Here is a 27894-nt window from a genome sequence, read left to right on the forward strand (position 1 = left end):
CTCGAGCATTAAGGGCGGGGCTTTGGAAACGTCGTCATTTCCTCTGCGGAGAAGGCTAACGAAGAGACGGTTTGGCGTTAGAAACCGCGGTTGGCGTCCACAGCTCCTAAGCGGGAGAATGAGCGACAGCGGGGAGCAGAACTACGGCGAGCGGGTAATATACAGTGCTTGCGAGCGCGGCTTAAGCAGCCTGTTACATTAAAAAAGAAAATACGCATTTTCGGCTTTTTTTTTCTTTTAAAGAAAAGGCATCTTGACTTCCCTTCCCTTTTCTCTGGGACTGGCGTGGAGCTAAGAGGGAAAGATCTTGAATGGGGAAACGGCTGTTCCTCCGGCCTAACGTCCTCTCCCTTCTTAGCCTGAATCGTCTTGATTTGGCGCGAGAAAATGGCCCATCGTTTCCTGTAGAGAGGGCGCGCTGTGACGTGGAGCTCTATGGTGAGCCCCTCTCCCGACGCCATCTTGGGCAGTTGACCCGCAGGAACGCGCCGCCGCGGGGACAAAATGGCCGCGGAAGATTGGCAACCTTTCCTCGCTGGAATGCGATAGAGCTGATTTCTTTGCAAATGGCGAGCGCTGTCCCCGGTGTTTGCATCCAAACGTCTCTGATAGAGATTTCATTCTTTTCGCCGTTTCGTATTAATGGTGTTTCAGCTTCACTCCAAATTTTTGCTCTTGCACACGTGCACTCTGAATTCTTATATAATTTGATTTGTTAACGGAAAAGCACTGTGACCAAAAATCCAGCATAACTTTATTGTAGCACACAGTTTCCTTAAAAACACATTGAACAATAATTTTTAGTATTGGTTCTTTGAATATAAACGTAACATATCCTATTAGTGTTTGTGGAATAGAAGGGCAAAATAAGTGAGGCTTTGCCAAAGTAGTAGATAATTTAAAAAGCTGAAATTTTTATTTCAAACTATATTGACTTCTCCAACAGTGTAATATTGGTTTATCTGCTAATTGGCAATAAAAACATTGGTTTAATATAGCTGAATCTGGAACACAAAGCAGGAAAAAAGGTGTGCAAAGGCTGCACATCAATTGCGATAGTGTTTAATATGTTAGGCTGCTGCTTTGTAGAGGGTTTCATTAATTCAACATTACAGAAGGAGAAGGCCACCATAGTCATTTTGCAACTTTTCTAAAAAGTGAAAGTTGTATGGCAAAAAAATAGATTTTGTGCAAAAGAAGAGAGATGGAGTCTGGAATTTTGGAAAATACAAATCAACTAATCTGTTACGGTACATGTTTAGGAATTCTCTAATGCAGCGATGGCATATTAATATTTTTAATCAAATTGGATTGCTGATTCAGAAAGAGAAATTGAGTAAGAAAATGGCACTTGGTTCTTTTCACATTTTCATTTCTGTTTTCTGTACTGAGAAGGGTGGGGTGAAAAAATCATGTTTATATATGGTATCCATCATTATTAAGCCATTAAAATTTAATTTATGGATTATTGTACTTTGTAGTTGGGAATCCTAAATATTATATGACTGTCGCATTCAGTAGTACAATATAATTTAGCACATATTATGATAAATGCCTATAAATGAGTACTACTTTTATTGTGTAAAATTGGCTGCAGTAAATTTTCCTAATAGGCATGGTTTTAGCACTACTGTTTTAAGTTTGCATTGATGTCACTGCTGTAGATCAAGCTAGAGTAAAAAAAATGCTTTTTTTTAAAAAAAAAAACCCCACCTTTCCTGGGAAGCTAATTAATAATGTTGAAAGTAGACAAAGGCATCCTCAAGCCTAACTTGAGTTAAATGGGCATATCAATATAGCTTTCTCTGCAACAGTGCAAAAATTGTTCCATAATTTTGTTCTTGAGATTTTTTCCCCCAGCACCACCTACTAGTAGCACTGCTTGGTGATCTTCCAATTAGGACTAACTGATCTTCTAAGCCCACATATTGTACTGTAGAGTCAGCTAGGTGTTGTTACATTAAGTAGTAATGTCTGTGGAGACTCTCAGTCATCCAGGTCATGGTTGTCCTAAAAAGTGGTTTTCAAAAGGCAGATGAATTAGCTTGGGTTTCTTTTTTCTTTCATGGAAACATTTCACTTCTCATTCAGAACTGAAGAAGCTTCTTGGATGAGAAGTGAAAAGTTTTAAAGAAAAAACCCAAGAAAGTCCAGTTGCCTTTTAGAAAGCACCTTTGGGACATGCAGTGTAATAAAGGAAAGGTTTGCTGTACTTAAGAAATATATATTCAATTCTTCATTAAGTTAATTTCTTAAGTTTTTAAATTAATTGCATTGTGACTCACGGTTTATGACTTTAGGCTGATTGATTGAAATGTATTTTATACTATCAGAGCAGCCTCCAAAGATAATTCTGCACTAAATTCTGTGGATTTTTTTAAACTTAGTTGCATAGTTGTAGGAGGACTTATCTTTTGGAAAAATATTTCTAATTCAGATTTGCTTCACAGAATAATTCTGGCTTTTTTAAAAAAAAACAATGTAGCTGGAAAGGAGGATATCTTTGTCAATATATTCAAAATGGGTCTGCGAATATTCTTGAGAGCAACAGTGCATGGTAAACACTTAAGTAAATGGAGACAAGACAAAGAAATGCATAATGGGAGGGTTTTATCTCCTGGAGAAAATAGCTGAACATGCTCCTAACTGTGGGTGCAGTTAACTGCAAGGAGAGATTAATATAGCAAGAGCCTAGATAAATGTTGGGGAAAGGAGTAATGTGGAAATCAAGGCATAGAAACTGGATAGATGGGATAAAATGTTTAACGTTCATTGAGTCTGCAGACTAAAAAAATGTTGAAGTGCTTATAGTCTGAATTTCAAAACAAAGTTATATAGGTTATCTCTCCTCAGGACTTCCCTAATGTAGGAAGCCATTACACTACAGTATATTATGAAATTACTGGTCTCTTCCCAGATTTAATAAAGTAAGGAAGGTACAAGCCTGTACTGTAATAGAAGTCAACGTTTTAGTTGTGGTTCTAAGCAATTTTAATTCTGAATAAATTTATCCCGTAAAAACTCTAGAAATGTGTCCTGTATTACCCAAAAATCAGAATTTGGTCCTATATTTGCTGAAATTCCTTACTACTAAAAGTTCATGTTGTTTTTAAGATTTTTTTCTTGATGACAATGTTTTTACATTTTACATTTGATTCTTGTTTGTTGTTAAAGATAGGTTGATTGACTGAACGTTTAAGGCTTTTCCTGGACCATTCTATTCCCTAAATCATTAAAACAAAAGAGGGGATAGAACAGATTGATATTACTTTCAGGCAAAGAAAAAAAAGGAGGAAATGCTGTAGACTGCAGTAATGTCTATTCTTCTTGTGCCATGTCTGTTAGCGGATGTTGGCGATCCTGTTTTTATCAGTCGCATGAAAAAGTGCTGCTGAGTTTTGTCCAAACCAGTCCCTTAGATTTTGAAGCCATGATGTTCTTCTGCCTGGACCTCATTTGCCTTCAGTCTTTCCCTGGAGGATTAAATGGAGTATTTTTCTGGGTGTCGCATCACGTGTTTTGATGATTTCCCTTGGCTTTCCCAGGTGGCGTATCACCTCATTTCTGATCTTGTCAACCCAGCTTATATGTAACAGCCGCCTGTAAATCCACATTTCAAATGGTTCTAGTCTCTTCAGGTGGCCTTCTGTCAAGAGACCAACTCTACTCCATAGAGCAGGATAGAAAAAATATAACATCTGACTAGCCTGATTTTTCAATCTTAGGCTTATGTCATGACTGCAGAATACCTTTTTCATTTGTCTTTACTTCAGTGGTCATGTCCCAGCTTTCGTGTAAATTAGAACCGAGGTGCGTGATCCTTTCAACTTTTTCTAATGGTATTCCTTCCCAATTTATTGGTGGTAAATTAACGGGTTGTTTGCTGACGACCATGATCTTGGTTTTTGATATGTCTATACCATGAATTATTTGGGATTTCTTACTGCAGCCAACTCACGGTATTTTTCATTTTAAAAATTGACCACTAGTTGTGCTTAGCTATTCTGCATGCTATTTTCATAAAATAGCTTAATGAATAAATGACATACATATTTTGAACATAAATTATACAGAGTTTTATCTTTCATATTTTATTCAATGATATTGTTCTGACTTGAGAATCACATTGGTGGAAGAAAATCTACATGCAACTTGAAAACCATTAAGATTCTAGAGGAACACGCTTTACTGGTTTCTAGAAAGCTTTTCCTGCCAAAACGAAAGGGAATATGTTTTAAAAACAGATTGTTTTTATGTGGAATGCATTTGTTGGCTCTCATGTAGCATAAACAGGTAATCTTTTTGATCAGTGAACATTTTTAGACTTTTTGAAAGTCTAAAGTCGAACATGAATGCTGTTGCAAAACTGCTTCTATGTAAATCTTGCTTTTCCGCAAAATATCTCCAATATTAGCCATGTTTGGGAACAAGGCGCCAAAATAATAGGTAAAGGTATCTAATAGATGACAGGAGAGAAGTTCACAGCTTATTGGTTCCAGTAAGTACTGTCTTCTAGCACTAAGCTATATGGATGACTGCGAGCAGAACTTTTCACTTTTAAAAACTTAGGAAATCAACTAGCATTCTTTTTTAAGATTCCAAATTATGCTTTAAAAACAGGTTGCTTAAGGACAAACTAGCATTTTTTAAAGCTTGGTTTCTTGATTTGTATATAATACCATTCTTCCATCCATATAGAAAATGCATGTGAATCTGACATTTTATTTGTACTTACGTAAGCAAAGTGCTGCCCTGCAGATGTTCTGTCTACAATTCCCATGATATCCCAATTTGACCAAAGTTATGTGGAAATTGTAGTCCAGAATATTTCGAAGGAATTGGGTTGCTTCCATGTATTAAACTACATTTCATGTGCTGAAATCTTAAAATTACAACTTATTTTTATTGCTTTATGAAATGTTTACATCTTCAGAAATTATGTAAAATCAATCTACATAATAAAAGGTTAACACAATGAAAGTAAAACAGTTAATTACAATAACCTCAAACTGCAGTAGAATTCATGGCATTCCATCTTATTTGAACATTTTACTAAAGTGCTTCTAGAATAACCAAATTTTAACAAGTTTCTGGAAGATTGTGAGGGATGTGGCCAATTTAATATCCAGTAATTGTTCTGTTCTAATAGAGGGAGCACTTGCTGGCTTCTGTGCCCCTTCCTACTGGATATAATGGTATGTAGACATTCAGCAGGTGTTTTCTGTTTGTATATATAGGGTGAGAATAGAGTATCTTGAAAATATCTAGGGCTAGGCCATAACATTTGGGGGTTCATAGGAGATAAATATCACGTTAACTAACAGCCAATGCAAATCCCCTAATGGGGTAATGTGACAGTAAAGTGTCTGGGCCATTACCTCATAGGCGGTTACATTCTGCATCTTCTGAAGTCTCTTAGTAGGCTTCCAGGGCAACCATTCATACAACAAATTATAGTAATTTGATCAATGGGTATCAACACCACAAATATTTATATTCAGGGCCTTCTTTTTGAGAAATGGCCACAACTGGGTGCACCAACCAAAGCTGAAAAAGGTCTTTTTGGCTACAGAGTGCATATAGTGAATTACGTCATTCTGTCTTGAGTTGAATTTGAGTCCTAGATCCCAATTTAGGACTTATATTACATTTCCCATGAGATATATATTTGATATATAATTTCAGTGTCAATCTGAACCTAGTATCTAATTCATTTTTCCCCTAAAACAAGCTTAATTATAACACTTGGAACTGTACAGTTGCCTGTAGCTAAGTATAGGTAATCCTAAAGTTATAACCGTAATGGATCCTGCTCATTATAGTTGTACGTTTAGGACAAACATTAAATGAATTGGATCAAATAACAACCAGCCATCCCTTCTCTGCCCAGTGCAATCATTAAATGAACCTGTGGGTTGTTAAATGGAGCATGGGGTACCTCAGGAGTAAGGGTAATCCTGGGAGACCTAGTCCACCCGCCTCAGATTGCTCAAGGCCTGCCCCCCTGAGGTATTCCATGCTTTGCTTCCTGTCCCTTGGGGTCCTACATGCCCTGCTGATCGCTCACCTTTTAACACAGACCTTCTGGAAACTCTGTTGCATTGGGAACGAGAGCAAGCTGCTCTGTCCCTTCTTGTCCCTAGATTGCACAGCTAAAGCCTGGAAGCAAATGCCATTTTCAGAGTAGCCATAATGAATTGTGGGCCCGTCAAAATGGCACTTGCTTCCAAAAGGGAAGGAGAAACGACCCAGAGAAAAGGAACTTGTTCTTCCCCAATGCCTCCTACTGACTCCCACATACACACGCTTTGTACTTGACTGTCTTGCCAGTGAGAAACTCTGGAAGGAGAATTCTGGGCCTGCCTTTCTTGGTTCTGCCACTGCGTTTCCACATACCAAGATGCTCTTGCTTTTCTGGGGCAAAACAAAGACCGGTTTTCTAACCTTTTGTAGCTTTCTAGGCTGATCAGCTGCCTGTTAAGAGATGGCAAGCCCTCCTAGCTGGCTGTTGAGAAACTGCAAATCCTCATGGCTTTTGCTAGGTTATGGGAAAGCTTCAAAGGCCACAAGGGATTGTCAACATGTGGGAAACAGCAGTTGCTTCCAGGAGGCATGGGTAACAGGCCCAAGGGCTGTGGGTCACATCAGGGCAGGATGGGGGTGGAGGAGTTCTTCAGTGTCCCAATGGTGGGGGTCATAAGAGTAAGTGACTGCAGGGCCACTGCGTTATCATAACTTTGAAACAGGTTCGCATTTAGTTTGGGGGCATCTTTTTTTTTTAATCCCATTTATATCCCGCCCTTCTCCGAAGACTCAGGGCGGCTTACAATCTAAAGCACAAATCAATGTGCTTAGCAATAGCCTTCATTCTATGTATATGCCTGCTTATTAGGGCTTTTGCCCTCCCCCCAAGCTGCATTATTACAAAGTCAGCTTATTGCCCCCAACAATCTGGGTCCTCATTTTACCTACCTCGGAAGGATGGAAGGCTGAGTCAACCTCTGTCATAACTTTGGTCATTAAGTGACCTCTTGTATCCCAAGGACTACCTGTATAAATTATGTCCATGATTTCAGTTCATGCAGCTTATATGACACTATAGTACAAAACATTAAGTACTCCATATTTGGAGGGAAGCTCAGACTACTAGTTACTGGGATGTAATTGTGTGAAAAGTAAGTAGCATACTCTGTCTAAACAATGGTTCATTCTCTAACACGTATGTTAACTTACCAGATTTTCCATTTTTATTCCATGGAAATAAACTCTTATTTTGCTCAGTAACTTCCAAGTTTAGTTGAACTATTTTTGTGTGCCATTCCCATAACTACATTCTCAATTTGTCATGACTGCTGGATATAGTAAACATTATATAGGGCTATTTTGCAGTCATTTGTGATAAAACAAAATCCCCAAATTATGAAAAAAATATGGCCCCATAATGAAAATGTATAAATAATACTTGCTGTAGTTGTAAACGTAGTCTGCTACAAAATCTTGCACCATTGTTTAGAAAATACATGAAATATTGAGCTTGATTTAAACTATATATTGTACTTTTTTTAGGACAAAAGCTTTGAGATTTATAGGTCATTTTCAGGATTCTTTTTTAAATGAAAAACTTATACAAATATTGTAAATAAGTAGATTTTATTTTTTAAAAAAATATTGTTCCAACTCTAATGTGAAGACTTTGCCAGGTCACATTTTTCAAATAAGCATTATGTACCAAAAGTTTATGAGTTGGGGATTCTTTCTGTTTTCATGGGGTGTGGGGTGTTGAAGAAAGAGATATACCAAGAAGTTCAGGTGAGACAGTGTATCTATGAACTTGCCTTTAGCAGTAATAAATTGTAGTTTTAGCCATTGTCAGTGCTGAATGAATGATGAAATTGAAATGTTGCATGAGAACGCACAGTTTTATAACATAATAATGTCCTGATTGAATTCTCCTAAGACTTCCTGTGATGTTATATTTGTATTTTGTATATGGTACAGCAACAGTTGTATTACAGTATTTTTGTATTGTCGGTGCAAATATTGTAGGAACTAGATAGATATTATTTGTTCTAAGATAATTGGTATTAATTTAACATAAAAACTACCAAATTTTAAAATATGGATAATATGGAAAATACGTTGTTTAAGACAAATGTATTTTCTTTTGTCATGATTAAATTTTAGCGTAAAATTTTCATTGTGACATATCAGAAGTCTGACAGCACTTTACTGACAAGAAAATGTTATTAAGCTTTTATGTGTCTCAGTCCACTTCATCAGCTGCATTTCATAAAAGCTCACAGGAGCATATGCTTTTCAGTGATTCTTTTTTAGTCTAAAATGGTGCTGACGGGGGCTGTCATAGATTAAGACCGCTCTCCTACTTATGGTAGAATTCTCCATAATTGCTGAAGAAATTAAAGCATATGCTATTGAGAAATCAGGTTCTTAATTTGATACATATACTCTATTAAAAATAGCTCAGTTGAGTAGAATTATGTAAATACGTGATTTTGAAATACATTACTAATTTCTAAATGTTAAATATGAAAAAGTCCTCAGCTATTTGGACATCTAATGTAGGCCTAATAAGGAAATTTGTAGCTGGTCAACCATTTTCAATTGAATTGACATTTTTCTAAAAAATACAATCATAAACCTGCATCACAGTACAAAACTGCATACTAATTAAAAGCCGTGCAAACACATAGCATTTTTTCTAGTTTCAGTTTTGACACTAGATATCTATCCTGGAGTTTTAAATATTCTTCATCCTGTTCTTTTTTTATTAAGGTTAATGTTGAAGAAGGAAAATGCGGAAGTCGCCATTTGACAAGTTTTATAAATGAGAATTATTTGAAGCTCAGGAATAAGTGAAGCTGAAATTTGAAAAAAAAGAAAGTGAATGCATGCTAATTATCAGACCAGAAGTCCCACTTATAGAATATTGAGCAATTTGTGTGAAGTGGGGAAGATGAAAGAAGTCAGAATTTGAAACGGAAGAATGAAGAAAAGAAATAAAAATGAAGTTAAGATAAGAAGTAATCTGGAATCTGAAAGCACTACGCTAAGTAATTACTAGTCTGTTTATGTGTCCCTGTATATTTTGATAAACATGCATGCATGCATTATTTGTTTAATAGAAGAAAAACCATGCAGGGGTTTCTTAAAAACAAAAGTGCTTAACAGGCAAAAAAATCCTAAATCTAGGCAGTTCTAGTGGAAACTGCCCGGACACATAATGGAGACAAAGAACTTTATTTTTCACCAGACCTTCTTTAGACTAAAATACTAAAGACATTGAACTTAAACTAAATTATGCATTTTCTATACACAGGAGTCCCGTTCTGCTTCCAGAAGCGGAAGTGCTCATGGTTCTGGCAAGTCTCCAAGGCACTCCCCTGCTAGATCCAGATCCAAGGAGGGTTCAAGGCGATCTAGGTCAAAATCTAGATCAAGATCTGAATCTCGGTAAGCTTATGTGAAGTATATTTGTTAAATTTATCTCAAATGTTAATTGGCTGTCTAAATACAGGTAAGTTGCTCTTGCATTGAGCTTAGTGACTGTATTCATGTAGTTTTCTTGGCAGTGCTAACGAGTGGTTTGCAATTATTTCCTTATGAGATGTATGTTTGTAAGTTTGCTTTTAGTTCTAGTGATCTTAGAATTTAGTGCTAAAATTTTCAGATGGTCCTCCAGTCATTAATTCTCAATTGTTACTTAAATCTTGTTTAGTTACTATAGGTGTCCGTAGTGAGTTTTATTGCTGTATTGTACATAAGGATAATATGGCTTGTCTTGATTGAGACAATGGGTGATTAAAATTTTGCTAGGCAAATAAATAACGTACCTGGATCTTAATATAACTGGACTCTAGAGTTCATTACAGGTAGTTCTCAAATTATGGCCATTCATTTGGCAACCATTTGAAGTTACGATGATGCTGAATGAAAGAACATACAACTGGTCCTTGAAGTTCCGATTATTGCCATGTCCATATGGTCACATGAACAAAATTCAGGTATTCAGTAACCAACTCATACTTACAACTGATTACAGCAACCCATGGTCACCTGATCACCATTAGTGACCTTTCCTGCTGGCTTCCCACAAGCAAAGTCAGTGGGGAATCTAGCAAGGAAGATCATATTGCCCAGGTAAGTCTCCCTCCTGCCCTGCTTATTCCATGCCCTCCTTGTACTTGCATACACCACAGCATCAGCGGTCCCCAAACTTTCTGGCACCAGGAACTAGTTGTCTTTGGGGGAGGGGGGGTGTTCGCAACCTAGATCCTGTGCATGCGCAGATGAAGCTTCGCTTGCATGACCCATGTTCCTAACAGGCCATGGTTTGGTACCAGTCCATAGCCCAAGGGTTGGAGACCCCTACCCTAAGATCCACACTAAATGAAAGACCCTTCTGATTTAACTATTGGGAATTAACCTCCAGGACCTCTCCATCCCACAGTGGCACCCTGTGCTCCTTGCCTTACTCTCGCTTTTCAGCTTAGTGATTCGCACATCTTGATTTACAACAGCAATCTCGATTGCTTTAGTAAGTGATGCAGTCATAAGACATGATCTCACACAACTGCATTACTTAATGTTGGCAGTCCTGCTTCAGTTTCAGTCATAACTTGAGGATTAGCTGTACACAAAGGTTAAAGTTTAGTATGTTAGTGTATCTAGATTTAAAGAATATCTGGCAGGTTATGTAAAAACATATGTGTATGTACATATGTACACATATGTACATTCCACTCAGTCAGAGAAATGGATTCCAGAATTATCCGTGAAGTTAACCTACCAACAATAGAATACTATGTCAACAAGGAAAGGAATAAAAAAAAATCTGCCTTCGTATATTTTTGCTTTGAAATTCCTGATGCTTCACTTGGATTCACTTACACCAGAAACATGCTTTAATTCAGATATGTTTCTGATATATCCTTTTCCTACTGAGCTCTTCAAAAAAGTCCATGCTCCAGGTTTCCTTTCTATAAGAAGTATGGTTGAAGGCAACACAGGGCCACCACCTTGGTTGCATTATTGATGTTACTAAAGGTGTGCACAGAATGAGAAAAATACCGAGCCTGGACTAATCAAATGTCCCAGATGGCAGTGGATCAAAACTTTAAGCAATTTGAGTGCTCTACTGTAACAGATTTTGAGTTAGAAACTAAAACGTTGGATTTTTGTTGTGAACTTGGAACATTTGAATTCTTGATTTTGTACTTGAAATGTCAGGTACGACATAAAATCTATTTCAGAATTAGCCAGAATTGCTTTTATTGTGGCTATTATCCCTTTGCCCCATCCTTTTTTGGGAGCAACTCCCAGAGGCCAGAGGATTATGTAACTAGAAATGTTGTAAACTCAGCTTTTTGGCCTTTTAATTCCAAAAAATATTCTTCCTGAGTCAGTTGAAAATGTTGGTTTCACCAATTCCAGGAAGATGCTTACAGTCTCCCTTCTTTGATAGGAGCATTGCATACGTATAGAGGTTGTACATTTTAGTTCTAATATAGTAGCAATTTTATAGGTCCACTATTAATAAGATGTGAGGTGTGTGTTTTTCGTTCACAATGACATTTTTAATTTTCATGCTTTATAGATCCAGATCAAGGAGAAGTTCTCGCAGACATTATACAAGATCACGTTCACGTTCTCGATCCCACAGACGATCAAGAAGCAGATCTTATAGCCGCGACTATCGTCGCCGACATAGTCACAGCCATTCTCCTATGTCTACTCGTCGGCGTCATGTTGGCAACAGAGTAAGGCTGGGATGGCAGCAGTTGACCAGAGATAATTCAGCTGTGTGTGTCTTTGGAGGTTCTAAAGTTTTCAAATTACCCAGAAATCTTGTAAAGTTATAATTGTATTGTAAATAATGCTAATGTAATTGTTAAAGTTGCATTTATGCTAAATGTATTTAGTAAATTTTATTTAAAATAGATACTGTATACTAATGATTTGTGTTATGTCTTAATTTACATCGTTCAGATTGCTTTAAAGTTTGCTAAGACATTTTAAACTTAAGTATAGATTATATAGTTTAATATATTTTAAGATGGAAAACACGATCATAGTTATATATTGTAGTGATTTTAATGATTCACTGCAGAAAAAAACCATTCACTTCTATCCAGATTTCATGTACTAACAAAAATGTCCTGTATAAACAAACCTATGTTTGTTAAAAGACCAATACAAATGTAGTTTATAATGAATGTGTCAAGTTATACTTTCTCCACTGGCTAATCAGAGGTCATGAAGAATTTCAGTAGAAATATAGTAAAAAAACTATTGCACAAAATCCTCTAATTCAGAGATTCTTAAGTACTTTGGGCAATGGACCCCTTTGAGAATCTGTTGAAACCTATAGAGCTCTTCTAAGATAACTTATTTAAATGCATAATATAAGATACATGGTTGTAGATTGTATTATAGGGGAAACTATACAGATAGTCCTCATTTAGCAATCACAATTGGGATGGTCATTAAGCAAATCAGTTGTAAGACTGTGCTTATGATCTTCAGCTTTCTTTTGTCTTACAAGTTGTCTTAGATTTATCATCATTCAATTATCAATTATTCAAAATTACATTGATGATGAAAAAAATTATTTGTTGCCAAGTCCCTGCACGTACTGCTGCTGTAGCCCCTCCACAATCATCAAACTTTAGGCACTTGGCACCTGACATGTATTTATGGAAGTTGCAGAATCCTGGGGTCAAGTGATCATCACTGATTACCTTTTCGAGGAGCTTCCAACAAGCATAGTCTGTGGGGGAAGCATGAATTGTTTAATGACCATGGTGATTCACGTAACAACGGTGGTGAAAAATTTGTAAAATCAGGCACAGTTCACTTAATGATATATCACTTAGCAATAAATTTCTTGTGCTAATTGTCATAAGTCAAGACTATCTGTACAAACCAGTAACAGTCATAAACGAAGGATTAGTTGTACTTTTTTGTCATGGCTGTGCCTGCAAAGATTGCTAAACAAAGACTACCTGTACTGAGATACAGTTATCAATTTTTTTTAAAAAAATGTGATATATGTATTTCTTAATTTGTTGATAAGATATGGGTCATTTCAGCTATAGGTTATTGAAAATAAAATTGTATTTTTTTCTCATACAGGTCCATGGACACTCTGAAATCTAATCACAAGTGTCCTTGGACCTTTAGTTTAAAATCCCTTCTCTGATCTAAAGAGACATGTACTATTGTTTTATTCAGTCCAAAAATATTTCTGTATTATGTATCCAAAAGTGTCCCTGTTGATTAACAAACACTTATTTAAATCCTTCATGGGTGAAGAGATCTCATGTGTGAGCAAATGTATCATGAAAAAAGGAAGCTTGTTATGTCCAAATATCAAAAGAAACATGCTCTAATAATACAAAAGTGAACCATGTTAAGCATGAGAAATCACAAGTTCCCAATAATTATCAGTGTATTCTAAACTTAATTTGCATAATAATGGGCCTACATCAGAAAATTGTGGAGATTTGGACAATGTTCTCTCTAGAAAAGGCAGTTAATTATTTAATATCAAATAAATAATAGTTTTATATTGTACCTGAATGTATTTTGTTACTTTTATTGGACATTGAGTTCTTATGAGAATTTTTTTCCTTTTTTTCTTTTTTATACAGGCAAATCCAGACCCAAACTGTTGTCTTGGAGTATTTGGATTAAGCCTATATACAACAGAAAGAGATCTGAGAGAAGTATTCTCCAAATATGGTCCAATTGCTGATGTTTCCATTGTATATGACCAGCAGTCTCGACGTTCTAGAGGATTTGCTTTTGTTTATTTTGAAAGTGTTGATGATGCTAAGGAGGTAAGGAATTGTCTTTATATTGAATTATATTAATGTGTGTAAAATGCTAATTAAAGTTGTATAAACAGATGTTTTCCAGAATAAAAAGGAATATATTTCCCGAACATAGATTCATGTTAATAGCTACATATACTTTTAAAAGAAAACACAACTGAAGTTTGTATGCTACAAGCATCAAGAATTTTGTTCACAAAGATCTTCCTTTTTGCATTTTGCATTTTTTTTACACATACCAGTCCTCCATTAAATTAAATGGCCAATGTCTGTTACTCCCTCATTTAACCTTAAGACAGTGCAGTTGTCCACTGAATTTTATGATTTGGAGTAATTCCAGTGCATATGTTATTGTCTCTCGTATTTGAATTGTTACAGAGAATAGAAAAAGAATAAAGTTACCTTTATTATGACATTCTGGATTTCTCTAAGAGCTACATAATTCTCTATTCTTATCTCTGTGAAATAAGTTAACTTGAGAGGAAATTATTGGTTAGGTAATCTCAGTAATTTAATAGTTGTAGGGATTTGAACCCTATTTGGTTCTGGTTTTGTTTTGTTTGGTTGTGCCACAAATAATTTTGTGTATTACAAAATGTTTTATTCTTACATCAAACATAATCTTAGCCTTCTTTCATGACAGACAAATAAATATGACCCAGGCTATGATGAATAAATTCACAAGAAATTGTATACATTATGGCACTTTTTTCAAGTAGATACTATGGTTGGTATTACAACATTGTTAAAGCTACTCTGATAGGCTTTCCACTCCAGCTATTACATTTATATCTACTTGTGATTAGAGTTAATTTATTCTGCAATCTTTTTAACCCTCATTTAGGCAAAAGAAAGAGCCAATGGAATGGAGCTTGATGGGAGAAGAATCAGAGTTGATTTCTCAATAACAAAAAGGCCCCACACACCTACTCCTGGAATTTACATGGGCAGACCCACTTAGTAAGTTTTTGTATCTTAATTCATTGGGTCAAGGTTTCCAACATTAATTCCATGTTTAATGTTATATATGGGCAGTTTTGAATATAGAACCCAGCATTCTGTACCAGATAATATTCAGATTTGATACACAGTCTAGAATTATGAAATCAGTTAAACTTTTTTAAAATAATAATTAAACATAAGTTATTTTGCATTTTTGCAGAACTGCTTTAGAAAGTATCATGGAGTTCTTGTGCTCTCTGAGCTAGGTTGATTATTTTCACATGATTCATAACCATCTTCAGTGCTAGAAGGGAGTGGGGCACTTTGACCACTTTTACATACAGAAGCTTTGGGTGAGGGTATCCCTGATTTGTTTGCATGTTTGCAGGCGAGGAGGTGTTCTGGGCTTTCTGTTTTTTAGTTTTTTTATTTACTTTTGGATAGAATGTCAATGTTATTTATCATTTTGTGTTATTGTGATTGGCTGATTTTTCTAAGTGTCAAGCTTCTGGGAATTCCCTAGCAGTTTTTGGATTTAACTTGATCTAAGTAGCTCAGTTTCCTAATTGAAGCCGTGATTATGTCTCTTCATGTTTTGTGAAATTAAGGAGTTTTCATCCTATGTTCAGGCTAGTTGATGTTCATGGATGTGCTCTGCTTGTCTGATTATATAGTGGCCGTTGCAGTCTTATTGATGACTCCAGTTTTTTCCCCCTTGGGCTACTGGATCTTTTGGTTTACTTAAGATGTAGGCTTTCATTGGTTTATGTGCTACCATGATTCTGTGTGGTTGTAATAGTGTGTTGATTGTTTCTGAGATGTTTTTGATAAATGGCAGTGTTATCTTTTTCATAGCTTATGTTGGTTGTGTTGTAGTGGGTAGATTGGTCAGGCACTCTTCGATAAATTTGCTTAGTTATCCATTTTGTTGAAAATTGTACTGGGTTGCTTCAGTGCATTTGTGCTTGTCTGAATAATGTTAGATAGCACCTCTTGTGGGAAGTTGAGTTACTTGTTTGGTTATTAGTTTGGCTGTTTTTCAATAGACATCTGTTTCTAATTTGCTGCCATTTCCACTGCTGATGGCCAGTATGTTATTGTTTTTTTCCTCTAGTGAATGTTACTCCTTTGAAGATGTTGATTATTTCAAGTGACACTCTAGTTTTCATTATGACAAAGGTATCATCTACATACCAAATCCATACTTTTGGTTGTGTGTGTGGGAGTGCTATAGCTTCTAGACACGGGATTACAGTCTGCTAAGAGTCCTGAGAATGGTGATCCCATGGGCATTGATTTTTCATAAGTAAGAAATCATTATCATGGGCTCTAGTTTTCATTATGACAAAGGTATCATCTACATACCAAATCCATACTTTTGGTTGTGTGTGTGGGAGTGCTATAGCTTCTAGACACGGGATTACAGTCTGCTAAGAGTCCTGAGAATGGTGATCCCATGGGCATTGATTTTTCATAAGTAAGAAATCATTATCATGGGCTCTAGTTTTCATTATGACAAAGGTATCATCTACATACCAAATCCATACTTTTGGTTGTGTGTGTGGGAGTGCTATAGCTTCTAGACACGGGATTACAGTCTGCTAAGAGTCCTGAGAATGGTGATCCCATGGGCATTGATTTTTCATAAGTAAGAAATCATTATCATGGGTATTTGAAATTTGAGGATGTGATTGTGTATGGGCACTTTGCAGACATAGACATGCACACACATAGAGTTTTCAGATATAAAATACTGTACATTTGAATCTTTTTATACAATGCTATGTGTTGTGATAATAAACCCTTACTTATAGGATGATACTCCAAACATCACTGCCTGTCAAGTCTTTCAGCCTTAAAAACATTATATGGTAAAAAACAAGATATTATATTACAAAACAGGTCTCATTCTTTTTTGCCATCCAGATTTCATAGTCTGTGAAAGGGGCTCAGGTGGCCTAGGGTTGGGCATAGCCACCAGACAATTGATAGTGTGAGACCCAAAATACCATGCGACGGGGTGAGGTCTCATTCTTGCCCTAGCTTCTGCTCAACTGGCAGTTCAAAAGCATGCAAATGCAAGTAGATAAATAAATATCAGTTTGGTGGGAAGGTAACAGTGTTCCTTGAACCTTGGCATATAGTCATGCTGGCCACATGACCACAGAAGCCTTTTCAGAAAACACTGGCTCTCTCAGCTAAAAACGGAGATGAGCACCACCTCCTAGAGTCAGACATGACTCGACAGCAGAAACCTTTACCTTTTTTAATCTTTATAGTTTGTACAACATGTCAAGCTGTAATATTTTCCTACAACTGACAAGCAGAATGCTGTTGTATGCTATTCTACTTACACCTGATTTATGAATGGATAGAACTAACAAACCATAAGCTGTTCTACCAAGAATTAATTTAGCAAATCAGAAATGAAAAAGGTATTGGTTTCTACAGCATGATAAACAAGCTATGGATGGATTTATCTATGGCAGATTAGGCAACATGCAGCTGCAATCCAGTCAGTCATAAGGCTGACACAGAACTGTATTTGAAGAGAAAATTATTAGGTGCCCCCGATAAATGAGTCTTTTTCAGGAATGCACACGAGTAATCATGTTAGCACAGAAAAAGATATATTTCTGACTGTTTCTACATGGACTGCCTAGATATGTTCCAAATTACATTGTGTTCTTTAAACCTGAATCAGCGCACAGCCCTAGTTTTTATTGAGCAATATCATAGTTTTAGATGTGAATATAAGACACATAGAACATTCTGTATTGGCTGCAGTAACAGTAGTCTTCGACTGACGGCCATAATGAGACCTGCCCATCAGGATCATAAGTTGTGACTATCATAAAATAGGCCAGTCATATGACCAACCTGATTTACAACCTTTTTTGCACCATCGTAAAGCAACCGCCAAAGTCATGATTGTAAAACAAGTGATGTGACTGCAGGACACTGCAAACAAGCCATCAGTGCAACCTGACTGCCAAACAACTGAAATTCAGTCACATGACCGCGGGGCCCAACCACTAGAACTAACTCTGAAGTAGATTCATTGTAACTTCGAAAAATTGCTAGGCAACCAGTCTTAAGTCAAGGACTGTCTATAATATATCTTTCCCCAACTGATTCTCATTGACACTCATATTTTTAAAACTTAAGGTTGAGGACAGATTTCTATGATTTTGCATATCAGTCTGCAAATACGGCACTGAGTAGGAAGAATTAATGTGGTTTCTTAAGCCACATTAATAGCATAGTACACAGCAGTTGTTTCATTATGTATTTGGCGCATTGTGTGACCCACAAAAAGGTGTAAAATCATTCTTATTTAGAGATGTAACAATGACCTAGGCCCTGGGGGGGGAAAGTTAACAGATAAGATTTGACTGCAAGTAATATAATTGCCTTCGTAATGTAAAATTTGATATAACGGGTTTAGCATATTTTTCTGGTATTATTGAAGTATTTTATGTCTTGATATTATATTTTTAATATATTATCTAAGCACTATTTGATAGAAAAATGGGAAACATTTAATGCTTTTTACTTTCCTTTATATTAGTTTATATAACCTTTACCTTTTTATATGTGTGTGTGTGTGTGTGTGTGTGTGTGTGTGTGTTCGTGTGTTCGTGTGTGTTCCATTTCTCTTTCTAATATTTTACATATATATATTTCCCATTTAGTGGTAGTTCCCGACGGAGAGACTATTATGACAGAGGTTATGATAGAGGCTATGATGACCGTGACTATTACAGTAGATCATACAGGTGAGCCTCTCTGCCTGTTTATCTCATCCCCTCCCTCTGTCTTTTTCTCTGTGTCAACCTCTCCATCTCTTTTTTCTTTTTTTTTTTTTTTTTTTTTTTTTTTTTTATTGAAAAGTTTTAAAAAATACAATTTTCCTTTAAGAAACCCCCCTTCCCCCTCCCTCCTCCCCTCCCTACCTCCCCCCTATCTCCCCCCCTCCCCCTCTCCCTCCTCCCTCCCCTGCCTCCCCCCCTCTACTTCCCCTCCTCCCCCCCTCCCCCCCCTCCGACTTCCCAGAGCAAAATACAAGGTATATATCTAAAAAGCAATCATAAACAATCATATACTAACAATTATAAACTCTAAAATCCACCACTCTCTAGCTTATATAGAATAAACCAATCCTTAACAATACTAAATATATATAAAGAACTAAAATAAAAGAAAACTAGCATCATTCCCATCTATGTTCTTCCACATTTCCCTATTACCTAAACATATTCTCATTTACACATCACAAACACCTATCCCTATTAACCTCTCTAGCCAAAATAGACTATAATAGATAGTTCTTACACATATTAACCCGCATTAACCCACAAAACTTTCTTCCTCTTCCTCTGTAATAAATTGTCCATTAATTCCAAATTAAAGATTCTGTTACCATACATATCATCCCAAAACTTTTAAAAACGCAACTACCACTTGTCTATAAGTATATTGTGGAAGTTCCATAGATTTCTGCTGGTCTTATTTTTTTGTCTTTTTTGAGCGTTTTAAGGCATCACGCGTCACCCTCTGTTCTCTAATATCATCCAAAAGAGTTGCAGCTTGAACTCCTCCTGTACCCTTCTCGTCTATCTGTCCATCTTCATCCTCTTGATGTTCTCCTTCTCCAGATCCCTCTGCAGCTTCCAGAAGTGTTGATGGGGTTACATTTAAAACATTGTTGTAAAAGTCATGCGCTTGCTTCACATTACCCAAACAGTACCTTTTGCCATCATACATGAAGCTCAACCCAGCTGGGATCTCCCATCTGAACCTTATATCTCTTTGCTTGAGCTCGTACACAAGAAAAATAAAATCCTTCCTTCTCTTTAAAATCTTTGGAGGAATTTCTTTTAGAACCAAAACTTCTTGACCAGCAATCACAACTTTGGTATCATAGGCAGCTTGTATAACTTCATCTCTAATTTCCCTTTTTACAAAATAAACCACCACATCTCTAGGCAACTTTCTCTGTTTAGCAATCCACGAATTCACACGAAACACTTTGTCCATGCCTTGTTTTATTTCAGATGCTGGATGATTCAATACCCCCTCAAAAGCCTCAGAAACCAGCTGCTTTAAATCTTCCTTAATATTCTCTTTTAGGCCTCTAATTCTCACAGCAAACTGCATCTGGTAAAATTGGGCCAGACTCTGTTCACTATCCATTTTGTCTTTTAAATCTTCAATTTCCAAAACTTTTGCTTCTAATATAGCATTCTTTTGAGTCAAGTCTTGCACTTGGTCATCCAGCACCTCCACACATTTAGCAACTTTATGCACTGAGGACAAAATGTCTGCCTTCATCTCTCTAAGTTTCTGTTCCATCCTTTCTTCCATTCTCTGCTCCAATTTCTCCAATTTCTCCTCCATCTGTGCAAATTTAGCACCCATTGACTCCAGAATTAACTGGGTATGTTTTTCAAGATCCTTCAATGTCAATACATCGGGAGAATGCAACGCCTGCAGTAATGATTGTTGTTGCACCGGAGAATTTCCAGCACTCCGAAAAGTTCTAGGGGGAGGTTTAGCCGCCATCTTTTACTTACAATTGTGACGCACTTTCACTTTAAGTTTTAAGCAAAGTCCATCAAGCTTGAGAGTAAAATAAAATAATCTTCTTCATCTCTTCATCTTTCCCTCTTGTACTGCTCTGCCTGCTCTTTTCCTTTCATAGTCTCTCCTTCAAGCAGGGATGGTCGCAGACGCCTGGCTCTGCTCCATAAAGTCCGGAGCAGAGACGCTAGTCAGCTGGGAGCAGCCCAGGCTACGGGGGAGTTCAATCCTTCAGCCGCCCAAGCTCCAAGCTCAGGCGGCCCCGGAGAACTCAACCCCCACCTGGGGGCTCACCCCCTCCTCTTCTCCCGAGGAGGGGGCTTCAAATTCACCCGAACAGCTGATCGGCGCTGTTTCCGGCGAAAAATCACACAGCTGAGCTGCGGGCAGCCCGGGAAGGCTGTCTCCGGCGCCGCGGAGCCACCGGAAGCCTCCATCTCTTTTTTCTTAACAGTACCGACAGTCTTCCCAAATCTATAGAGTTATTTTCTGATAAAGAGTGCATATTCCTCTTTTGTACTGTAGTTTATATGGCTGAAACACAGTTCAGTAAAAAACAAACAATACAAGAAAAATCCTCTTCCAACACTCATTTCCAGGCTTCAAATTCACACTATTCCAGCACATGGGGAGAAGAGCCTTCTAGAAGGGTAAGAGGGTGGGGGCCTGCCAGATCTTGGGGGAAGAAAGTTTCACAAAGTGGGGTTACTGTGGAAAAAAGGCACAGATCCTAGGTACCAGTAAATGGCAATATTTAAGAGAAGGAACCTAAAACTTGATCACTCTAATCAACTGGACTCCATGACTTGTAGGACTTTAAAGGTGGTAGCTGTCACTTTGAATTGCACCTGAAAAAAACCTGTGAATTAGTGCAGCCTAGGCAGTGGCAGTCTATTATGGGCAAACCTTGGAACATACAGTGCAGCATGTACTACCTCACTCTGGACCAATTGTAACTTTTGGGTTGCTTTCAAGGCCAATGATTCAGTAGTCCAGCTGGGAAATGACAAAGGTATGAGTGACTGTAAGCAAGATGTTCTGATCCAGGAATGGATGTAATTGGTGTCCAAAGCAAATCTGTGTAAAAAGCCGCCTAACCATGGCTACAACCTGCTTTGCAGGTAGAAGCAGTAACTCCACAAGTACACCAAATTGCCAACTGCAGCAGACCACAGGGGTTCAAATGTCCAAAGCCACTTCAAGTTGCTAGGATTGAACCCTCATAACTTTTGGACACTAGTCATCACCCCAATAGTCCAGCCAAAGCTGGAGATGTATAACCCTGTGCTGTCAAATGACCTCACCCAGTAGTTCCATGTAAATGTTAGAGAACAGTGGGAGACCATGCCTTAAGACACACCATGCTGCAGGGGCTTAGGGCTAGGTTTCTCCCACTCAACACGACTGAAAACTAGACAAAGAACAAGGAGAACAACCACTACAGTGTCTCCCAATTCCAAGATACTATTGCCATGCTAAGAAATCCAGGAGAAACAGGATGGTTTGCATGGCTCCATGCTAAGTCATCTACAGATCATCTGCAGGTGTGACCAGTACCATCTTTCTAGTGTGCCCCAGCGTGAACCAAGACTAAAAAAAAATCTAGATAACCTTCACTTAGGACGCTCAGCTGCTGAATTCTAGAGAAGGGAAATTCTATTTTGGAGCTTCTTGTTTTGGATAACAGTGCTTAAAACTGCTTATCATTTGTACTGAAACCCCACAAACAATTGTTTGTCTGAATATAAAAGCATTGCTTATATTCGGTGATTGTGTGAAGGTGTGTATACCAAACTATTGCTTATGTTCAGACTGATAGAATAGTCACACTAAAACAGTAGTTATTGCCAAGGAAATACTTTTTTTCTATATGCTTTTATCATGTTTAATATTGTAAGCTTTCCAGTAGTGTTTGAAATGAACAGCCCTATAAATCTAAACAGAACTGATTTTCTGTTTGCAAGGGTTTTGGTAAAAGCCAGCTCCTGGATACTAAGACTGAAATTTTCAGCTATAAATGAGTATTCAAAAATAAGTTACAAGTCTAAATATGTCCAAATAATAGAATGCTTCAACATAATTTTTATAAGAAAAGGCTATAATGTTTGGGATTCTTTAGCTTAGAAAAAAGGCAACTCAGACACCAAGTGAATATAAGTAGTTTTCACATAACAGCCATAATCAGGATTGGAATTTTTGTAGCTAACTGAACCAGTCATTAGCTGATTGGTCAGTAAGTGATTGCACCACTTAGCAATGGCAGTCCTATTAATCCTGGTTGCAGTTATTAGGGGGAACCTCACAGCTCTCCTGTCCTATCACAAGAGACCAACAACTGCCTTGTCAGCAATGAGAGGAAGGAGATGGCGATGGTCAGCTGGGGAAAATAGAAACAGATGGAATGAAGTGCAGAGAGACCAAAAGGGCAGAGATGGGGGAGGGGGATAGGTGGGAGAGTTGAAGTGTGTAATGTAGTCATAAATATAGGCAGGCTGCCAAGCACCCAGATTTTGATCGCATAATCATGGGGTTGCTGTGCAAAGCCCTAACTTCAAGGATCAGCTGTAACCACTATTCATGCCATTTTAACTTTGAATGGTCTCTGGATGAACAGTTAAGTGAGGATTATTGGTAAAATCAGGCATGGTGTAGAAAAATTAAATAGAGCAGATTTTTTCTCCCCTTAAAATACTATGGCCAGGGCTTTTAAAAGGAGACTTGGCAGTTTCATGGAAGATCAGGTTATGAGTTGTTTCTGATGCTGTTGTTTTAACAAAGATTTTTAAAAATATTCTGCTACCCTTTCACAGAGGAGGTGGAGGTGGAGGAGGATGGCGAGGTGCCCAAGATAGGGATCAGATGTACAGGTATGTTGAAGGATTTTGATATGATTTTTAAAATATGCAAGCAATGGTGAAATATGAATCTCTTTTGGACAGTGGTAAAAATCTATATGGAGGGGTATCCTCAAAGCCAACATTGGTGGGAGACTGTTTTTACTTATTTTCCAAATAAATATTTTGATCTAGCTATATTTAAGAAGTGAAGGCAGATCATTATTACATATTATACTACAAGATTGAAGTAGTCATTTTAGTTAGAACATTTATGTGATTCAAAACACAATTCGGCCACATTTAAAATTAAAATGTATTATATTGAGCAATCTTAACATTTCTAATTTCCGGTTGTAGTTCATTTATATGTTACTCAAGTAACATTAATTCAGATGCAGTAGCAATAACATTACTGCTTGGGCTAAAAACTAGCTCTTAAGGTTAACCTTCTAACTTTCTTCCTGCCTTACCTGATTTGATGTCTACTGTACAATATCACTAAGCAGTTTGTAAAAATAGTGATTTTTAATAATAACTAGACAACTTGTGTCCCTTTGGGTCATCTTTCCAGAAGGTATTTTCTTACCTAAACAGAAAAAGAATGACCAAGGGTGCACAAAAGAGCAGTGGGAGCAGGAGCGATTTTCAACTTCCTGCCAGCTATCCTATTGAGTTTCTTTGTGGAAATCTGGCAGGGAGCCTTGGAAATCCAATGTCCTTCCTTAGGAGGAGCTAAGTAGCTGCTGCTGGGTGGGAGAGGGAGCAAAGGATTGTGAAACTGGCTGGGAAACACTCATGGAACATTGAAAATGGACAACGCACGACAGCAGCAAACAGCACTGGAGCAGTCACAACTTTTCCAAATTTCATTACCTCAGGAATCATGGGCGCATTCTGTAAGTTAGACATTTGAGATACCTGGGTTCAAAAAATGTTGCCCTATGATGTACCATCTCACCCAGTTAAAGGTCATGATGAGAGTTTTAGTAGTACACAAACTAGTAGATTGAAGCATCCATGATGTTTCAGTATTCTTGTGTCCTATCCTATCCTTGATATGTGCAGCTACTAAGGTCATTTGTTACAGTGCAAGTTAGTGTGTATATCCATATGCACATCATCACTGTCACATTTTTTGTGCAGGAGAAGATCACCATCTCCATATTATAGCCGAGGGGGTTATAGATCCCGTTCCCGGTCTCGATCCTACTCACCTCGTAAGTAACACTTTCAGCTAAATATAATTTTGCCATTACAGGCCAGTAGAGTTAATGTAGACCATAGCAGTACATAAATATTTTGCTATAAACCTATAGTAAGCTCTTTGAACTAAGAGCTGTGCAAAGCATTTGAAATAAGTTTTATTAATTTTGAAAAATTACAGACTTTAGTGCTAAGTAAACATGTCTGTGTTCAAATATTTAACAAAAACTTCTTCAATAAAAATCTGTTCAATACTACACAATCAGGTATTTTTCCCCTGATCCTCCTTTCTTCTCCATATTTTTCCCCTTTATTACACCATTAGAATTTTTGGTGCTGTTAATGTATACAATGTTAGATATAAGCATCTTTATCATATTTTACTAATATACAAATAATATCAATTCATAAATCAATTATATCAATTCATTAATCCATATCCTGTTTTTCGTGCTCTTGTTCATGTTTGATTTCCCATCAGTATTTGAAATACCTTTATCAGTTATGATTTTTCTCAATATTAATTACATTTATATAGCTAAGTTTTATTCAAATCAATCCTCTTATCTTCATATTTCCCATATCAAAAAAAGAAAAAATGCTATTTTAATTCTAAATCATATTTTTCATTATAAAAATCTATATCTAAGGGTCATCCGTTCTTTTAATCTTATTCAAACAAGTATTTAAACATATGATGCCCCCAACTCTAAAAGGTCACATCTTCTGTTTTTTAAATCTGACTCTCATTTTCTTTCTTTGCCAAGTCGTTTTCCAAGCCAGGGCAATTAGATCACCCATGAATTTTCTTTCTATTTTTGTAAAAATTGCTTGGCATGAGGAAGACAATTTAAGTAGGGTATTTTTTTGCGGGGGGATTCCGCCCATTTATATTCTTTAAACAACTCCCAGTTCCTTTCTCCCTCCATTTCTCCTTTCATTCCGTCTCCCAAGTTGTGACATTTCCCTTAACAGCTCTATAATAATCCCTTTTTAAAAATCTTCCTTGCCATCAGATATATTTTGCAGACCTAAGTCTTTTGAATTTTCACTGTTACAGCTAAGTCTTGCAGTATTTTGTTTTTATATAGTCATTTATGTTTCCCTTCTTTTATCTCTTCCATCTTTAAATCTATTTCCTCCGTTTCATCTTCTGATTTCTGGATTATTTGTTCATACTTAGTCATTTTCTGGGAACTTTCTAGTTGTAGATTTAGTTTGGAGATTTGCTCATTTATATTGTCTAAATTGTTTTTAAGTCTCATTATGATTTCTTTTTATGTCCTTTTTGCATTCAACAATTGTTTGGTGAATTAGTTGTAGCATAGAATATATTTTTTTCTGAAAGGTGTTTGTTTTTTCTTGAGGCATCATTCCTGGAGATCTTCAAGTATCACCAGACTCAGTAAGAGTAGATCAAAGTTTATATGTATCCTTTACAATCCAACAGATTCCAAAGTATAGGTTCAGTTCTGAAAGCAAAATTTTATAGTGATCCTTTGTCTCAAGTATCCAAAAATTGTCAATCAGGCAAGGTTGTAATGCACAATGTTCGAAGTGTTCAGAATGTTCAACTGCTCTGAAAACAGCTCAGAAGTCTCTCCCAGACAGGCATAGTCCAAGGTCCAATTTTTCTTTCTCTCCCACTAGCTCTTGAAGCTCAGTAGGTATTTATAATCCAAGAAGGTCACAGTGAAAAATATGCCAAAATATTTTCCTTTATTGCCAGCTGTTCTCCCTCTTAAGATGAATCACCAAGCAGCCAGGAAGCAAATTATAGTGCTATGCACAAATCCACCACTAGATGTCATTCAAAGTCCATTTCCCACTCTTAAAACAAAGGATTGATTTCTTATATTTTGCCTCAATATTGTTGTTTTTTAAAGAGAAAAACTCTTATATCAGTTCTCAAAATTTATCAAAACTGTAGCTTTATGTTACTTCCACTTCAATATTATATGTTTCTGTCCCCCATAAAATTAAAACACCACTTCTGTTTACATTTGGAGATTTTTAGCTTCTTGGGAGCCTTTCCCAGGAAATTCAGTTGTAAAATAGTAAAGAAAGGATCAACATCCTCACCCAGTTCCAAACATGCTGTTTCCGATGTATTAAGTAGTGCCTTTTTCTTCTTTGGTTGCCCTCAGCTAATGGCCGGCCACAGGAATGTAGCCAGTCTTTTCCCTACAGGTTTAGAGGGTTTTCCTTGTATCGAATGGAAAGACCTCCATCTCTCCATGATAAACAAGGCACCCCTTCTCTTCATTGTCTCTTTGGGGCGATTTTAGGCCTTTTTTAGGGTCCTCAGCAAGGCGAAATCGGGCACGGAAGGCAGAGCCCTGCCTTCCTGCATCCCGTCTCGCCACATCACAAACCGGACGTCTCTACCTGCTTTAATCTTTTGATGAGCAGTGTTGCCCTAACAAGTTTTGCAAAGTATTTCTAGAATACTGAGTCACTAAACTCATTTGTCCTCTCTTCATTTCATTATCTCCAGTAAATGAAAATAATGTTTATCAGAGGTTTGAATTAATTCATTTGTATCTAGATGAAATAAAGCAACAGTTTTACTAGTTGGAGCCGTTTTTTGCACAACAAATCCTCATAACATACTTGGGGGGAAAACTTTGCATTTCTTCTTCATTGGACAGTGTGGTAATCTAATATTTTTAGTAAGTATAATTTTATCCTGATCCTGTTATTAAAAAAAATAAGTTAAAAGTGCATAAACGCATTTTGCTTTTGAATATGCAGGCATGGTTCAAAGTCTGCTTGCATTGTATCATTTCTGCACACACATTCTCCAGATTACCAAAACATTTACAAAATAGTGGGGAAATTGCACAGCAATTTGGGTAAATTGGAAGAAATTGTGACTTCCCCTTTATTAGCACATTTTGCAAATAGAGAAAATCTGAATCTATGCATAAGGGGAAAATGCCTCCAATAGTTGTCCAATAGTATTCTGTATTTCTCCAAATAGTATAGTTTCTAAATGATGCCTTTTGACAGGTTTGCAGAGATTCAAAATTCTAACTGGCTTCTTTCTTTCTGCATTGCAGGTCGCTATTGAAGTGAAAAAATGAAGACTTTATAGCTGCAAACACTGCAGTGTGATTGCATACTTGTTATTTTTGTTCAGTTGAATGGTGCCTAGTGAATTAGGTGGCTTTTACACCTTTTATGGAGAATATTTTGGTGAAGTTTTAAAGTGTTGTACCATTCTGCATATTTGTGTAGTTGGTGCTTTGTTCAGAATTGTGTTTTGAGAAGAGTATGTCTTTCGCATGTGTTTAGTCTGAATTTTGCAGGATTTCTGTTATCTAAATTCTTCAATTTTTTCAGTTTCTAGGGTATTTTGAAGATCAAAACCTGTGTAATATGCGTTGAAATGGTGGCATAATAAACATTTTTTTACTTACTTTGAAGTTTGTATCTTGTTTAGCCAAAGTACAATCTGAGGGGTAAAAGGGGAT

General features: G+C 36.9%; 1 protein-coding gene across 6 annotated transcripts; it reads left to right on the top strand.

Annotated features, from left to right (window-relative positions):
• The first annotated feature begins 16 nt into the window (after positions 1-16).
• Positions 17-27840, top strand: TRA2B (transformer 2 beta homolog). 6 transcript variants are annotated; one of them, XM_083363737.1, is made up of 9 exons: positions 17-154; positions 8794-9071; positions 9338-11819; positions 13671-13859; positions 14698-14813; positions 18491-18574; positions 23189-23245; positions 24359-24432; positions 27481-27840. In XM_083363737.1, exons 3-9 carry the CDS (start codon positions 11586-11588, stop codon positions 27489-27491), a joined length of 765 nt encoding a protein of 254 aa, XP_083219863.1. In that variant the 5' UTR covers positions 17-154; positions 8794-9071; positions 9338-11585; the 3' UTR covers positions 27492-27840. The 6 variants fall into 6 exon arrangements, 5 of the variants coding, with proteins under 5 accessions (XP_083219863.1, XP_083219864.1, XP_083219861.1 ...); XM_083363738.1 differs by having other exon boundaries at positions 9338-11777; XM_083363735.1 differs by lacking the exon at positions 8794-9071 and having other exon boundaries at positions 51-154; positions 9338-9471; positions 11615-11819.
• The last annotated feature ends 54 nt before the right edge of the window (positions 27841-27894 follow it).

The sequence above is a fragment of the Vipera ursinii genome (genome assembly GCF_947247035.1).
Source record: "Vipera ursinii genome assembly, chromosome: 5".
NCBI classification, from domain to species: Eukaryota; Metazoa; Chordata; class Lepidosauria; order Squamata; family Viperidae; genus Vipera; species Vipera ursinii.